This window comes from Haliaeetus leucocephalus, unplaced genomic scaffold, assembly GCF_000737465.1.
Source record: "Haliaeetus leucocephalus isolate CR32 unplaced genomic scaffold, Haliaeetus_leucocephalus-4.0 Scaffold151, whole genome shotgun sequence".
NCBI lineage: Eukaryota > Metazoa > Chordata > Aves > Accipitriformes > Accipitridae > Haliaeetus > Haliaeetus leucocephalus.
The window spans coordinates 1,025,355-1,041,689 of record NW_010972587.1 but is presented as its reverse complement, the minus strand read 5'-3'; the positions used below and the strand labels follow the sequence as shown (position 1 = coordinate 1,041,689).

The 16,335-nt window shown below is 46.1% G+C and overlaps 1 protein-coding gene across 1 annotated transcript in view; it reads right to left on the bottom strand.

Annotated features, from left to right (window-relative positions):
• LOC104828321 overlaps positions 1–16,335 on the bottom strand; it is a 125,412-nt gene that overhangs the window by 20,191 nt on the left and 88,886 nt on the right. The window contains exon 6 of the mRNA XM_010561953.1: positions 1,443–1,475. Within this exon, the coding sequence (XP_010560255.1) occupies positions 1,443–1,475 (33 nt within the window). The remainder of the gene's footprint in view (positions 1–1,442; positions 1,476–16,335) is intronic.

Below are 16,335 nucleotides of genomic sequence, written 5' to 3'. Positions count from 1 at the left end.
GTATTGATTTCTTTTGTAGAAACTGGATTCCTGCACATGCTTTGGAGAGTTACATCATTTCACCCCTTCAACTCACAGCTAGGATGTTTTCTGTTTCTTACGTAACAGCTCCTAATTCAGATTACAGTAGATATTACAACAACGTACCCTGTACAATAATGTATTAAAACCATAAGGTGGAAAAACAAAAGTATTATTGCTTTCTGAAAGCAGACCTCTTTCCAGAAAAGCAATGGACCGTTTATGCTCTTGACTCAGCAATCATTCATATTCATGGCGGTACAGCAGCACAGCCCATGGACTCTGCTGAGCAGGGATGGACCTGCTCCCATGCCCACAGGCTCTTCTCTGCTGATGCATATGTAACAAAGCGTCAGAGTTAGGGTTTGGGTTTTTTTAACACAGGGCAGGCTGGGGAAAGAAAATGGAGGCAATCGTGAAGGCAGCGTTTGACCAGTTTCATGACACCTTGCGGCTTGCACTTTATCCAAGGTGTTAAAGAAGAATAATACCATCCAACAGAAGAAGTTCAAACGTGTTAGTCTCTATGACGGATCCAGTCCAGTTACCAAGTTCGGCCTATTTTATTTTGTGGATTTAGAGGCTCCTTTAGACCAGTGGGGAGAAGGGTTTTATACCTGTGCCCCCTCCTTGCTGTAAGCAGTCCCCAGTTACCCACGTTCAGGATGCACAGAGATACCCATCTGTCCTGGGTTCAGCTGGGATAGAGTTAATTTTTTACAGGAACCTGGGAGGTGGGGGGCATAGCCGGGGCAGCTGACCTGAACTGGCCAAGGAGCTATTCCATACCATGTGCCATCATGCTCAGTATATAAATGGGGAGCGGGCTGGGGGGTGGTCTCGACTTTTCGGTGGGGGAAGTGGCGGAGCGTCGGGTCCCGGGTGGTGAGCAGTTGCACTGTGCATCACTCTTTTTGTATACTTTTTCATTAGTACCGTTGTTGTTGTTGCAATTTCTTTGTGTTGTTCCAGTAAACTGCCTTTATCTCAACCCTCGAGGTTCCAGATTTGTTTTTTTTCCTCTCCCCCGTCTTCCCCCCCATCCCACCGGAGGGGGGCGGGAGGAGTGAGCGAGCGGCCGCGTGGTCCTTTGTTACCGGCTGGGCTGAAACCACGACACCATCACACGCCGGACTCGCACCACGTGTGTGTGTGTGCGTGTGCCTGCTTTATCATCACAAGGCGGCTGCTGCAGAAGGAGGACTTTTCTGAGCAAGCACCATCCACTGCTTCCTCCTCTCCTTCCCAAGGGCCACCATGTGAATTGTTCTGGTGGTTGTGCCTAGCAAGCCAACAGCTGTCCCCCAGCTCATAGGATTGATGTATTTCTCTTCGTTCTTTACAGTAAAGGAGACCAGTTTAAATACTGAAGAATTATTTCATTTAAAGCAGTCTAAGGAATTTAAATTAGCTTTTCTTACCTGAGCAGGCTTCTTCTGAACCACTTGTTGAGGCTGAAAAGTAAAACAAAAGTATGGTGAGAAACAAAATTCACTGAGGTCACTTAACTGTGATTTCACAGATGCTGAGAAAAATGTTTTCAGCAATAGAAATAAAACACAGGCAAACCCCACATTCAGAAATGGAGTGATGAACATACCCAGCTCTCACACCTAGCCTGTCTACGACCTTGCTCTGAAGTAGTTCAGATTACTGTGGATGCAGAGGAGTACGTTAAGCTTGTATAATTAAAATGCAGGTGAAATCTAATTTAGCATGTTACATCTTTCAGCTCTTCTATCATACTGCTAGATTTACTTTGCTGCATTACTGATCAGACCGTGAGAGTGGCCTAATTTTATAACTAGGTTTTGTTGCCTCCACTGATGCTGTTCACTCTCTTACCGCACTCTTTCAGCCGTGAGTGGAGTGCCGTGCTGTGGGGAAATTCTTCCTCCTGGCCACGAGCAGGAGCACAGCTCGGGCAGAGGGGTAAGGGACACATAACCCCATTCCCAGCCAGGGCTTCCCACTTGACCAAAGCCATCCCTGCCAAAGTCGGGAGGCTGGGACGGGCAGCTGCTCCAGCCCTCGGAAGCTCTGGTTTGAGATCTCTAGCTGCACGAAGGTGATGCTGTGCTGACCCTCGTGAGCCTGTTGACGTGATTTTGGGGATGCCCGTCACCGGGCAGGGTGGGTGTGTGGGCAGGGAGAGCCGGAGGCTGTGTCCGCCTGCCTACGCAGGACCTGGTAGCACAGCCGTGGGCTCCTCAGTAAGTCTGCCTCCCGGCTGCTCCCACCCGGGGACGGGAAACACAGTCCCCACAGGAGTCAGGAGACCCACTAGGGTGCCGGTGCCCTTCCTCCCCACCCTGGGGAGGAAGAGGACTACCGATCAAGGAACTAATAGAGGCGCACTTAAAATACACCACCACTGCCCAGATGATGTGACGACCCTTGTGGGTGCTAGGAGCAGCACGGAACAATAAGACCACAGATAAAGGATGAAATCCTGACACTGAGAGCACAAAAGGGCTTTTCTTACTTCAGTGGGGCAAAGCTGCTGCCTTCCCCCCCCCCAGGACTTTCTGTTTTCAAAGTATATGAATCGCACCCAATGATTTTCTTCCTGCCCTTCCTTCCTGCCTGTTCCTAATCCCAGCCGTGATTTTAGTGCCTCGCTTGGGCAGAAGCCAACATGCTGTCCCTCTGCATGGCCAAAAACCTCATTTTCATGACAGTGTAGTAGGAAATAACTGGAATATTTCTGAATAAACAGTTTAGTGTAGCTGGCCTTTCAGAGCAATATTTCAGTGGGAAGGATCAATGAAAATGTAAATTAAATGTAACTGATTCAATTCAGACTGCCCACCACAAGCGTCCCATTTTAACAAGAGATGCTTTGTTTATTTTCAGTCTTTTTCTAATTCAGCGGAATCCTACTGCTGCTATATTTTTCTATCTGTGCCTCAGGCTCCACGTTCTGCTCTCAAATACATATGAGAAAAAAACTATGTGATGACTGGGTCCGTCTTTAATGTTCAGGTTGGACCCTTTTCTTTTCCATTAAATTCCCTTGCAATGGAGAAGCTATTACCAAGGCACACATTTTACTGATGCCTTCTCCAGGTGGACTGCAAGCGCTGAACTCATTAATGGACATTTGCTGCCCTCGGACAAAGGAATGATTTGTTTCAAAGGAATCCCTCATAATTACAGAACTCATTGAGCTCTTCGGTAATCTGCCACTAGTGCTTTTCCGCTTTAATTTCTTTTTTTGCCTGCTGATTACACCTGTACACATGTTTACTCCCAAACCACATGAAGTCCACAGACATTCTTAGAGGCTGACTGTTTTCTCCTGCTCAGAAATCCCCACATATATTTTTGGCTGTGCACTCTGCATTCATGTGACTCTCACACACTGTAGCTCAATGAAATCTTCTGAAAGAGCTGCCAACTCACCAAATTTTCCATGAATTAGGTCCTGACACTTCAATGAGAGGAAAGACAATGTCTGAAACAAGGCCAGCTCTGGCTTTCTGCCTAGTATGTGTCACAGTAATTCTACCAGCTGCCCTTCTACACAGCACTTCATACTTTTCAGACCACCAAAAAGCCCCTTGAATACTTTCAGTGATAGCTGGGGCTCAAACTGCCAGCGTGTTTTCCCAGCCTCTGGCACCCAGTGGCTCCGACTGGACCTAGAAAGTTTTTTGTGTGTGTTTGTTTTGTTTTGTTGTTATTTTTATGAATGGCTTTCGCAGAGGACTCAGACTCCAGCACAATCCTATCCAGCCATTCATAAAAAGCAGAGGGAAAATATTGTACTTTGCCCAGTTGGAAACTGCCTCTGATACTGACCAAGGCTTTCAAAAATCTCAGTCATTCAAGACCTTTGCTATCGTAGTGCTTCCTATCGAGAGCTCCCTGGCAGGGCTTGCTCACTGCCGGCTAGGTTTCCACTGGATGTGGGATCTGGAGTTGAGCGCATGTTACGCTTTCTCCCTTAAACAGAAGCAGCACAGCTACGAAAGCTCAAAAACAGGGCTCGGCCCCTCCGCCGGTATTGAGGGCACGTACCACCGACGTGCGGGGAGCCATGCCCGCTCGTGCCAGGCTGAGGGCTCCGGCTTGTGGCCGCTCAATCGCTGCAAGTGCTGGTTTTCAGGGACATTGCTTCTCCTGCTTCAGCCTGGCTGAGTGCAGGAGCTGTCTGCACGAATGCGGGCTGGACAAATCCAGCAAGGTCCAGCCCTGCGAGGATTGCAGCGCCCGCTCGCTTAGGTCACCCCAGAGCAGACGAACTGCAGCGGACAGGAATAATGAGAAATTTCCCAAGCACCCCCTTTCATTTCTTTAACTGTTGTGGATGTGATGCCTTTGGAAACTTTTTGACACGCTATAGATACAAACGCCTCAACTCGCCAAGCTTTGTGTTCGCTCAGTTAAGAGACCTTTTCAGGGCTTCAAAGGAGACACCTCCGATTCAAGAGAGTGTTGCGACTGCATGTTCAACTAGCTGGAAAGAAAGAGAATCTGTCTCGGTTATGGAAAAGCCTGGAACCATAAAAAAGCCAAGGACAAGAGACTTTAAAGAGGTGCTTTGGAGCAAAATAGAGTTGTAGGCAAGACACAAGAGCTCTGAACTCCTGTGCATCCCCCCAGGGGCGTGCAGAGTGAGATGGCAGACCTTCTGCTCTGCCAGAGGCTCTCACTTCTGTCAGTGATCATAGGTAAGGGGAGCTTCGTGCAACACAGGACTTTCTTTTTATCCCAAGTTTAAAAAACAGCTATTGTACACTGAATGTGTATCAGCTGAAATTCCACACACTTGAAAGCAAAATTCAGGGGGGTTTTTTACATCATATGCAAGTACAGGTCAACCTTAAGTAGCTTTCTTAGATCTGTATGAGACAGAAAAACACAAATGACAGTGTTGGAAAAATCCTACGACCATGTCATTTAAATGTCTGTCATACAAGAACAAATCCAAAATACAGCAGAATTGCTTTTGCCATGTTTAAACTATTAAGTATGTGAACTGAGACGAAAGATAGTAATTTAAAACTTCAGGATAAGATTCCTAACTTTGAACAGAAAAAAAAATAAACCACCTAAAGAGGAAAGTACACAATTTTTTTGGTGGTTTTATCTTTGCTCTAAGTTTTTCACGTTCAAAGCCCAACTGTTTATCTCCTACAAGACACTTCTTCCACTCCTCCTCTGTCACCACACCCCTCATTTTATTTTATTTTCAAATTCTGTTACTTTACTCTTTGTCAGTATCTTAGATGCATCCCTATAGCCTATGCAGTCACTGGCCAAACAATTTCTTTGCCTTCTATATGAGAACAAAAGAGCAGCCTCATGTGATGAGTTCATATTCATCTTGTACCAGGGGTCAAAAGTTGCATCAAATTCAATTTGTCACACTTCTCATTCGCTGGCGTACTTCTTCTTATCCTGTGACTTTTCATAGCGTTATAAAAATAAGGAAGGATAAGGGTAAGTCTATGTCAACTAGTATGAGCAGTGCTGGAACACATTTTTAATGATCAGAGATAAAAGCACTGGTCTGAATGCAAATCATCCCCTGACTGCTGTGCCTGAAGCTCCAAGGGCAAGCTGCACTCACAGTGCTCCTAGGTTTTGTGTTCGCGTCTTCCTCCTCAAACTGAGTATTATGAAGATGTTTGACGGATGCTTCTTGGCAACAGCGACTCTCTGTTTTACTCCCACAGCTTGATACAGACGAGACATGTGCATGGAGGTAGCTCCGCTGGTGACACTAAATGACCATGATGGAAACTAACACCCAGTTAGGATGACATTTATAGTGCTGACAGCTCAGTGTTGTGCGGAGATCATTAAAACAATTTCACAGGTCACCCAAACACTTGTAGTTCTAAATTAAAAGATGAGTAAAACCATATTTACTATTTTTGTCCACATATCCTCGAAAAATCAGGAAGTTCATATTATACCAGTTGAAACCAATATAATACAAAATAAATCACGTCTTCCAAGCAGTTCCATATGACAGCGGAGTAACTACTGTTCTGCCCTACAGCTTTAATCGGTTCGAGTCCAGCCTCTCCCTCCCTCTCCCCGCACAGAGTGGCAGATACAGCACGGGGACCTGCGAGAGAGCCCTCGCCTCTGGGAAAAAGCGACTTCCAGCTGTGTGACCGTCAGCAGGGATCCAGCCCAGGCTGCCGGGGACGGTGCGCCCGCTATTCGCTCCTCCGACCCAGGTACGCTCACGGCTTGCTTTGGAAACGCTCTTCCTCTCGAGGGGGTAGCAGAAATGCTTTTTGAAGGCATCAATAGCAAGGGGGGGGATGCCCCCTCCGCCCAGGCAGGACTGGCTTGTGTTTTGGAAGCACAGGTCATGAATTCTCCTGCCTCCGGCGCATGTTTGCAGTCAACTGGCAACCGTGGTGTCTGTGTACGCACACTGCTGTGGGTCATTAGGATCTAACAGCAAAACCATCTGGCCCTTAGAGTTCAAAGGAGATTTCACAGTCCTCTGTGCAGTCTCATAAATGAGGCTAATAGTAATCTGTGGAGAATTTTGGCAAAATCCGTGGAACTTTTATTCTTTATTTTCTATCCTACTTGGCACTCCTCTGAGTTTTTAATACCAAATACAAAGTCAGGTCATTCAAAAAATATTTATTAGCTTATTAAACTGACCTCCCCTGACTGCTGCTGGAAAACCCTGCAACATCTCAGGAGCTGCACCAATAACTTTAGCTGATGACAAAGTAAATAGTACTTCTATTCCACTTGTGAAGGAGAGCAGAGAGCATCAGAGTTTTCCAAATACACGAAGTGACTTTTAATAGTTATTTGACTGGCAACAGTATTTTATATTTTAATAGGCGAATTCAAAACACACTGCTTCAAATGACTCTTCTGGTAGCCTGAAAATTCAGGCACTGGTACATCTATCGAGTCGGGTCTGTATATATCTAATGGAAGTCAAACAACTGATTCCAGCAGGGTTAGGATTTCACACGTTTTGTTTACAGAAAGCTACCTTCGCTACAAAATGTCTCTCAGTTGATACATTCGCAATGGTTTTATGTTCTGAGGGGACAAAAACCGTGAAAGGAATGTATCAAAAAACAAATTCTATTTTCTTTTACACTCATATAGCCCATTATTTTCCAGTTGCTTTGATCCAGCCTTCCTCACAGTAGTAGATTTCCCACCATTACAGATCTTGGTAAGTACAAATTTAATGGCTAGAACGGAAAAGGAAAAACCATAATTTTTCTTCATCTGCTAGCTGAACTGTTAGTTCAAGCAGAACAATACTCCACTGAGTTTATCAAGGATATAATCAAAATTCAAAGCACAGTAGCTGTTGGTTCAGTGCTCTTGATAGATGCTATTAATTTTTATAATGTTTCAGCCAGTATTGGTTACGTTTCCATAAAATATTTAGGGCAGTGCAGCTTATGAAATACCCATTTAATGGGCCTTGTATCTGTGGTTCAATACCATAAGCGAAGTTTAAATTGGCGTACTCAGCTAAAATCAATACAGTTTGGCAGCAGGAGGATCTGCTGTTGCTGACTGCTTTTCTTCAGAGTCACCACTGCTCTGTTGGGTTCCCCCGTTACTTCATTATCATCCACCATGTATTTGATAAGCTTTCCTGATGCATTTTGCTCAGGTTTAAGTTCAGCACCCTGTGCATTTTTCTGCTAAAATATTAAGAAGCAATTTCTGCCTTTCAGAATAATTCCAGTACACAGTCCAGCATTGAGGTTTTCTTGATATGCACCTAAGGAAACATGAGCTGGCTCTTTTGTCTGGCGAACATCATATGTATCTGTCTATTTATAACTCCCTACACTGACAAACTATTGAGAAAGCCAAATGGGAGGTTCCACTTATTCTTAGTTACAGCGTAAGGGAAAAAACCTACATCTTAGTAGACAGAAATAAATGGTAAGTTATTTGCAAAGAAACTAAGCCCTCATGATTCAGGGATATAAACCGATCAGGAACTACTTAGCTTTACACCTTGCAGACTTTTCCACACAAATAACTATTGTGCAACTGTTTATCTCCAGACTATCTTGTCTGTTTGGAAACAGCAACCCCTGTGTTCACCAGGCATTTCTCTTGGCCCATGTGGAAATGATTTTTGGTCACTACTACACAGGCTAGATTTTAATTGATGACCTAGAGGTGAAAAGCACCGTATCACGTTACCATCCGGTTCCAACTTTCCTTTTAGAGTCTCCCCTCTCTTGTTGCTCAGGCACCTCCCGCCGATGGACCGAAAAACCAGGGGCAGCTCCTGCTCCGGGGGCCGTTCCTGGCCGTACCGCTGATGGTGGCTGCACGGAGCTGATCGGAGCTGCACGACTGTCGTCGGTGGACTCATCTCTGGACCTGACTGCCAGGAGCTCCCGAATCCCCCCGGCCTTTGCACTGGCCTCCCGTGAAACAGCCGAGGAAACTGGGCAGTGGAGTCCCAAACCAGACAACCTGCTGCAAAATCTGCTCAAGTTTGGAAAGTGAAGTCTGTACTTCAGTGGGTTTGCTCAAAATGTGACCGTTGTCAGGTACCATTTCTCTTTCTGGCCTCCTACGTTCATTCTCCTCCTCATTTTAAGGTCACAGAGACCTTAACTCGTTCAGTAACAGTGCCCTTGTGTCATTTAGAGACTGGAGAACGTGCCCAGAGCATCAGAGCAGGCACTATGTGAAGGCAGGTGCAGGAGAACATGATCTGCCTAGAACACCTGCAGACCTCCCTTACGGCAGAAAACAATCCAGTCCAGGTCCACAGCCTGGCTTGCATCCATACCACCTTTCCTCCTCCCGTACGGGGCCGTCTCTTCCCCGCGGCCTCGGGGGAAGAGCCCGTGGGCTGCGCCATTTCCTTAACCACAGCTGGGCACCATCTCAGGTGGCAGAGGACGGGACGGGGAAGGAGAGAAGGGTCCCAGCTGCACCGCACGGATAAGTGCAGGGCAGTGCTGGAGGCTGTGCCCGGGCACTGCTGGGCTCGCTGAGCACAGACACAACTCTAGAGCCCGTGAGGAAGAGCGATCCGTCCCCTCCTCTGCACAGATCAGGGTAAGGATGCAAGGGATCTCGGCAGCCTCTTTTGCACGGCCATTTCTGCCCCTCCAGAGATGTAAAGCATCTTGTACGGAGCTTACGCGGCCCCCCCCCCAGGGCCGGCCCTAAACTCCTGCAGGAGCTTCCCCTTCCCATCCAGCCCACTGCCTCCATGACCTCCCATTGCCCTGGGATGGCTGGGCAGGGTTTGCCTCCCAAGAAAAGGCACACAGCACGAGGAAGGCCAACCGACTGTGCCTGGCTGATTTTCTGCAGCTGAGGATCTGGCCTGAGGCACTTCTCTTGAACTTCTTTGTCTGAGCAGATCCATTGGTAGCCACATGGTTGGCTGGGGATGTTTTTCTAGGTCTGGGATATACAGATGTCTGATAGCTGTCTGTCTATCGAATAGATTTGATAGTTATTACTGCCTCCAGGAAACTGATGCTGCTAAGAGGGTCTGTCGGAGTCCGACCAGAGCCTGCTGACATCCTGGCACAGTCTGATAAAGAAGTCACTGTCCAAAACAGAAATACGTTTTCCAAGTACTTGAAATATACCAGGGGCTTGGTGGCCAGTTGTTGTAATTAATCCACTTCCTGGCTTGATATATCTTGGGATCATTCTGGTGCGTTGTATGTTAAATACTGAACTCAGTTCATACTGTTATTTTTTGTAGGGAAATTACATTCATTATGTCCAAAAGCATGATTTGTGGGCACCCCTTGCAAAGCAGAAAAAAACCCCATTGCACTGCGTTTCTGGTGTGCTTTTACCATTCACTCGTTAACAGCAATTTCACCACATGCATCATTGTGAAATCTGCGTGACACAGAAACCTATTTTAAAAGATGGCAGCAAAATGATTTTCTCTTTTAACCAGCTAGAACCATTTACTAAAAGGTTGCAAAGTCAAAGCCTGCAATATCCTATCGTCAGCCTCTCAACAGCAGCAGAAATATGAATAGTGTCTGTGTACAGATGCTTCCCTCGGTCTGAAAGCGAGAGAAAGAAGGGGAAAGAGAGGGAGGGAGAAAGAGATTCTGCTCTTAATAATCCCAGTGTAATTTTGGAGTTGTTCTATTTATGTCCCTGGACAGACACTGAATTTAGCCCAGTCTAGGAGAGAATAATTTGACTGTAATTTTTACAGGACAATTACCTGACTGTCTAGCTACAGTTATTTAATAGCCTGTTGGAAGCTACATCTGACCTGAAGATCCTATTTGTTGCTTGGATCTAACAACGTGAACATCAAAGGTATGTGTGTTAGGTATGCTTGCAAATCCCCTGCAGCTTTTTTCATAATAGTACTGAAACCCGATACGGCATCAAGAATGCAGCGCCTGGAGCACCCTACTACAGCCCCGCTCCCTGGTACAGCTTAAAGTGGTTTCCTCGCTCACAGAGCTCCATCCACCACTTGGAAAGCAGCCAGCTTTTAAATGTTACAGTTGCTAGGGCGGGCTTGGGAACATTTCACCAAATGCAGGTCATTTCAGAGAATAGCACCGCTCAGTATTTACTCTCAGTTCCTGATAACCCTTCCATATTTTGTTGTTTCTGTTGCTTAAGTGACAAAACCTGACTTTTCATGCCACAAAAAACAAAGCTAAATCCTGTCCTTGGCTAAATTCTGCCCTTGGTTCAAACCAGTTGCTGAGTCTACCCAAAGAGGTAAATGCTTCCATCTCCCAACCAGTCACGTTTTATTGTGCTTGGAACCTATGTGGTTTGGGATGTGCCAAAAATATACCAGTTGGTAGCATCTGTGGCTAGGTGGTCCTGGCAGCAGAGGTGAAAGCAGCTGGCTGGCTGAAGGAGCAGGATAGCTGGCCTCCAAATGCTGCTGTAGTTGGCACAGAGATACACCCTTTCTGGGAATTAGGTACGCTGGGTAGACAGAAGCTTGGTTTGCAGCCGAACACAATCCGCCTCCATGAGATCAGGATCACTTAACGGCAGCTGCAAGATCATTTGAGCATTGGCAGCAAGGTGGCCAAGGATACCCTGATACTCTAGATATTAAGAGCTCTGGGAGCTACAAACGGTGTGGAGCAAGGTCCTTCTGCTGGTAGTCAGCAGGCTGCTCCCAGGCACCTACACGTCCCCATGTTCCATGCCCCTGACCCCCCAGCCCAGCCTCAAGCAAGACTTGGTCTTGAGAACGGAGCCACGGAACGCGAGGGTGCGCCTTGGGGTGAGCCCGTTGCTCTCCCAGGCAAATCCCATGGCCAACAAGGAGGCCACCAGCGAAGGAAGGACAGCGTTTGGAGGAGGGGTGAGGAAACAGCAGCATAGCTTGGGACAGCGTGTGTAGGAGCTTCTGGAAATCTTTGGCTGGTAGGGAACAGTGCTGGGAAGTTTTGGTTGCACAGCAGGAAAGATCCAAAAGGATGGGACGGAGGAATGGAAGTGGCAAGGAGAGATGGTGGGGAAGAGGGGGACCAAACACACACTGCCTTCCCTGCTTGCACACAAATGGGAACGGGGTCTCTGTGCTGCCCGTTATCTGCAAGGAACTGAGAGGAAACACATAGAAATACCTCATTCATATTTCTTTTTTGTCCACCAATGCACACAAGATGGCTGTATTGTTGTCATATTTTTGGCTTCTTTTATGCTCTTAAAAGTGTGTGTGTGTTACTGTCACATTTGGGGCGGTGTGTGGTGTTTTTAAAGAGAGCACTTGGGAAGTTTGGTTAGAAGGACTGTTTTTAGGTACTGGTGGGTTTTTTAGAATTTGGGATCAGATGCATTTTGTAGGCTTTATGGGAGTGCTTCACCTTCTCAGGTCATAAAAAGGACAAAAGAAAGAGGAAGGCCCTGGGACTGTACTGCCATGGGGAGCGGAGGATGACACCCCTACCCGCAAGCGGAGAAACAACCTGCTCTTCAGGGCTGATGACAGCAGGATCCGCAGGAGCCCATGCTCTTCCTGAAGAAGAACTCAAGCCATCTCTCAGCACGGCGATCTGTGCAGAAGCAGGTCTGCTTCAGCTTTGTGGTTAGACGGCATTGGCAGCGGGACAGCCAGGACATTCACTGTTATACAAGCACTTCAAAAGGGTGGGGGACAGTGGTGGGATAAGGAGTTGCCCATGCCTCTTCGCCTTTCATCACCTCCCAGGAATGTCTGCCTTCGGGGCTAATTTAGATGCATTTACGTTAATAAATGTGTGGCCTTTTCAGCCACGTTTTTTCACTTTAATTCCTGTCTGCCCTTGCTGGCACATGCCCTTGGCAATTTGTGATTATTTTGCTCATTCGGCATTGTATAATTGTCCTTTATTACTGAATATAGATTTTTTTTTTTTTTATAGTTAAGCAAATGCAGAGCTCATGGAAGTGATATAGTCTAGCTCCATTTTACTCAGCAAATACTGAGCTTTTTTTCTTTTTCTTTCTTTTCTTCTTTTTCTCAGTCAAAAAGACAATGTTTTGCTAACTGTAAACTCATTTGCAAGCCCAAAACTGATGATTTCATGAGTCTTCCAGATGCACCATCACAGTTCCAGAAAGCTTCCTGACTGACAAGAAAGCCAGGACTTCTGCGAGATCTCCACATCAGGTTATTATTAATAAATGTTCTGTATCTCAGAGGGAACCCCGCCGGTATCACGTAAGCTCCATATGGCTCCCTGCTCAGCACTGTGGACGTCTCCTCCCTCCCCTTACTCCTAAGTGTGATGGGGCCCAACCTTTTGGGCTGGGGTTGGTTGAACAGTCCCTTACGGAGGTACTCAAGGTCTCTACGCTCAACTCCAACCATGACTTAATACATGAAGACACTTCTTTCACATCCATGCTCATCCCATGACAAGACGACGTCTGTGCTTGGACCAACCCATAGCCATGAGATCAGATGGGTGAAGAGCCGGATCCACACGTCCTTGAAGAGAGAGCACGGTGGGAAGAACGCTGTTGCCCTCTGCCCAGGATAAGGGCCTTCAGAGAAGAGGAAGCAGGGTAATTTTGCACTGTCGATAATTTTGGCAGGGAGGATCCAGCCCATGGGCTTTAGTTTAACCAGCCCTGCCCCAGAAAACAGTATGTCGATTTAAAATTTTGAACCTTCACTTATAGCACTGGCCAGTAATACCTGGGAGTGCACTTTCACCTGGCTGTCTCAGCCATACTACACTTGAACTACAGGGCTGCCAATGTCTTCAGTGTGCAGGACTTATGGGCCTGGAAGAGCTTGGGATGCCAATGAACCATGGAGACTTTAGGAGCAAAATGCATAACAAGTTCACAGATTAGCATCCTGTAGTAACACAAATACAAGACAAGGACATCCAGCTCCTGAAGACTACAGAACTAATCCCAATCTGAACCTGACCTACTGGTACGTAGCAGACAAGTGCAAACTCCAGGCAAAAAAAACTTGGGAAGCCTGGACACCACCATGATGAACATGTTTGTCTACCTCCTCATCAGTATCACTTGTGGTAGATTCCTTCTTTTTTCCCACGTACATTTTTCTTAACCCTCAGTGTTCCTTCAGAAATGGAAATGTAACTCATTACCAGATGTCTTGTGGGAGACCTGTGATGCTGTGTGATGGGTCATACGGGTACTACTCCTCAGTTCAACAGGACTTCTTTATGAAAAGCTTAAGAATATATATCAGATAACTAAAAACAATCACAATATTTAACTACATAATCTCATCTCTGAATATCCTTTTCATCTCTGCAGATCCCAAAGTGATTTATACACTGCAAGTGACATGGGAACATTATAAAGGGATCTGTTATAAAGGGATCACCCTGCACCAAAATGCAGCCATTTCTGGGATGAGGTTTGGCAGCTGTTTTAACAGCACAAGACAATGTTACATACAGTTGGGGAATGAGGTGAAGAATAGCGTATCCAGTGTACGTGGCAGGGAAGGAAGGATGTAATTATCCAAACTGGAATTTGGCCAGGACACTGGGGTCAAAACCCCGACTCTTTTGAAAAGTGCCATGGGAATGCTAATGACCACTAGTGGTCAGGGCCTTGATTTTTCATCTCATCTGAAAAATAACACCTCCAACGACAGTTTTCTTGAGTACCATGCAGAGGCATTCATCCTAAGTGAATCAGAGAGAAAAGTGCATCCCAGCACAGCAGCTAGGTATCCTTGGAGGTATTAATTTTGTTTCCCAGGTAGCCTATACAATCTGAGAGCGCAGTGGACATACACACACCCTACACAGCACTAGTCTACAAAGAGAACAGGACACTGCTTGTGTTGGATAGATTTGTCAGAACCTCAGATCATAACCCCACTATTTTGAATACAGCAATCCTCCTCCCATGACCATCTCGTGACTTGACTTCTGTTGTCTAAAATGGGAATCACGCTGAGTATTTAATCTGTGCGCAGCTACTAAACAAACAAACAAACAATTTTCCATTGAGGTATTGGTGAGCTACTGCATTCTGCATGATTTAAGTACACAAACACCTCACTGACTTAAAGGCATTTTAAAAGTCACTGCCACGTAAGCAGCAGTAACAGAATACATACAGGTTTTAGCCTACTTCAGATGCGAGGATATACAGCATCGCTTTACATGTATTCTACTAAGGTGAAGGAATAGTACTTAGCAATGAGGACAGGCTAGCAGCCTGTGCATGGGTAGTCACTAATACTTATCAAAGCTCAGCCAGGACACTGTAACTCCATTGTGCATTAAATATCTCAAGACTAGAAATTATGTCCATAAATTTTATAGATTTGAGAGAGGAGCTTAGTGCTAATGCACTAAGCTGACTTACACCTTAAGACTGTTAATTTTTGATCAGTCTTCATTCTTAAAATGAAGTTCAGCAACCTACCCGCCCCGAACAGATTCCACCTGGCACAAAACATCACACAATTCTCAACAAGCCCCTGCTGCTCGCCGGGTAATTCTCAGACTGTCAGCTGCGAGCTGGACCTCCCGGCAGGTGCCTGCAGGCACTCATGTACTGCAGCTCTCCAGCAGCTCAGGAACAGCTCTGTCGTGCTGGACTACGCACCACAGCCAGCAGTGGGACCGGGAGGAATCAAACCCCGTGCTACTGGAGACAGGAAAAACTACCAAAGCCGACATTTCCAGGCTGCCCAGCAAACGTTCACCCAGCTACTCGCTCCGTTCCCGTCTTCCTGTGGCACTGGACAGCTCTGGGGAAACAAGCAATGAACCCAGCAAGGGAGGCAGAAAGACTCTGGGCAACAAGAGCTTCATACAACATTGGGAGAATTAGGGAAATTTAGTGTCCCTGCATTAGATGCTGCAGAGCTGATCTCCTCGCACGAAGAATGGGTGCTCCAAACATGGAAGATGGACAAAAGGTGGGCTGTGGAAAAGAGGCCCAGAGAGATGAAATGCTTCCTTACGGAACATGTCGATGTCAAAAATATTACTGAATGCAGGTTTCTTGGAACGGGTCTAGACCTCTATCACAATCCCCCTTTTTAAAATACAACTCAAAAGATTATGAGAGTTTGTCACCTGCACTCAAATGCCATCCATAGGAAGGAATCCCCCTCTGGCCATAATCCTAAGCAATCTGTAGCAGACCTCTGCTGGTGATGGACCCCGACAGCCCATCCTGCACAGGAGGTCACATCAGATTATCACACAGTCCCATCTGGCTTTAGCATCTGTGAATCAAGGGTCAGATACTGATGTCACTAGTCTAACAAGGGAGAGCTAGTCTGTCTGTTAGAAATACTGCCAAGATGGTCTCTTTTTCACAAGCATTTCCTTACATAGCCGGAACATGCACGCATGTGCTGCAGAGAAATTAAATAGTAAATTATCATCAAGGAGAATTAGAGGAGTTGACACAAAATCTGCTAAGACCAGATGCACGTAACTGGAAATCTCAGATTTGTTTAACAATCTCTCAGAACTGAATCCAACTCAATTCCACCGGCTTGATAGCATGAGTAAGAGTAACTGCACACCGGAGAGCGCAGGATGGCGGCACTGGAAGAAAATGAATCTTGGAGGTTCTACAGGGTGAGGCAAGGTATTATATAGGTCTTTCAGCTATAAAGTTATATATAATGCAGGCATATGCAGTAATGCCTGTTCAGAAGAAATTTAAAATCAGTTATCAGTCTTTGCTTTAGGTAGGTACTGGTTTTGAATACACTTGAGGAAATGGCATTATGTACATAAGATCACATTACATGGCTTTCACTCAGACGAGATACAAGTGACACTGCATGAAGTATAGACCAGCAAACCTAATAGCTCATCTCCTTTTTATAAAATCAGAATGAAAACTGTGATTTTTGCC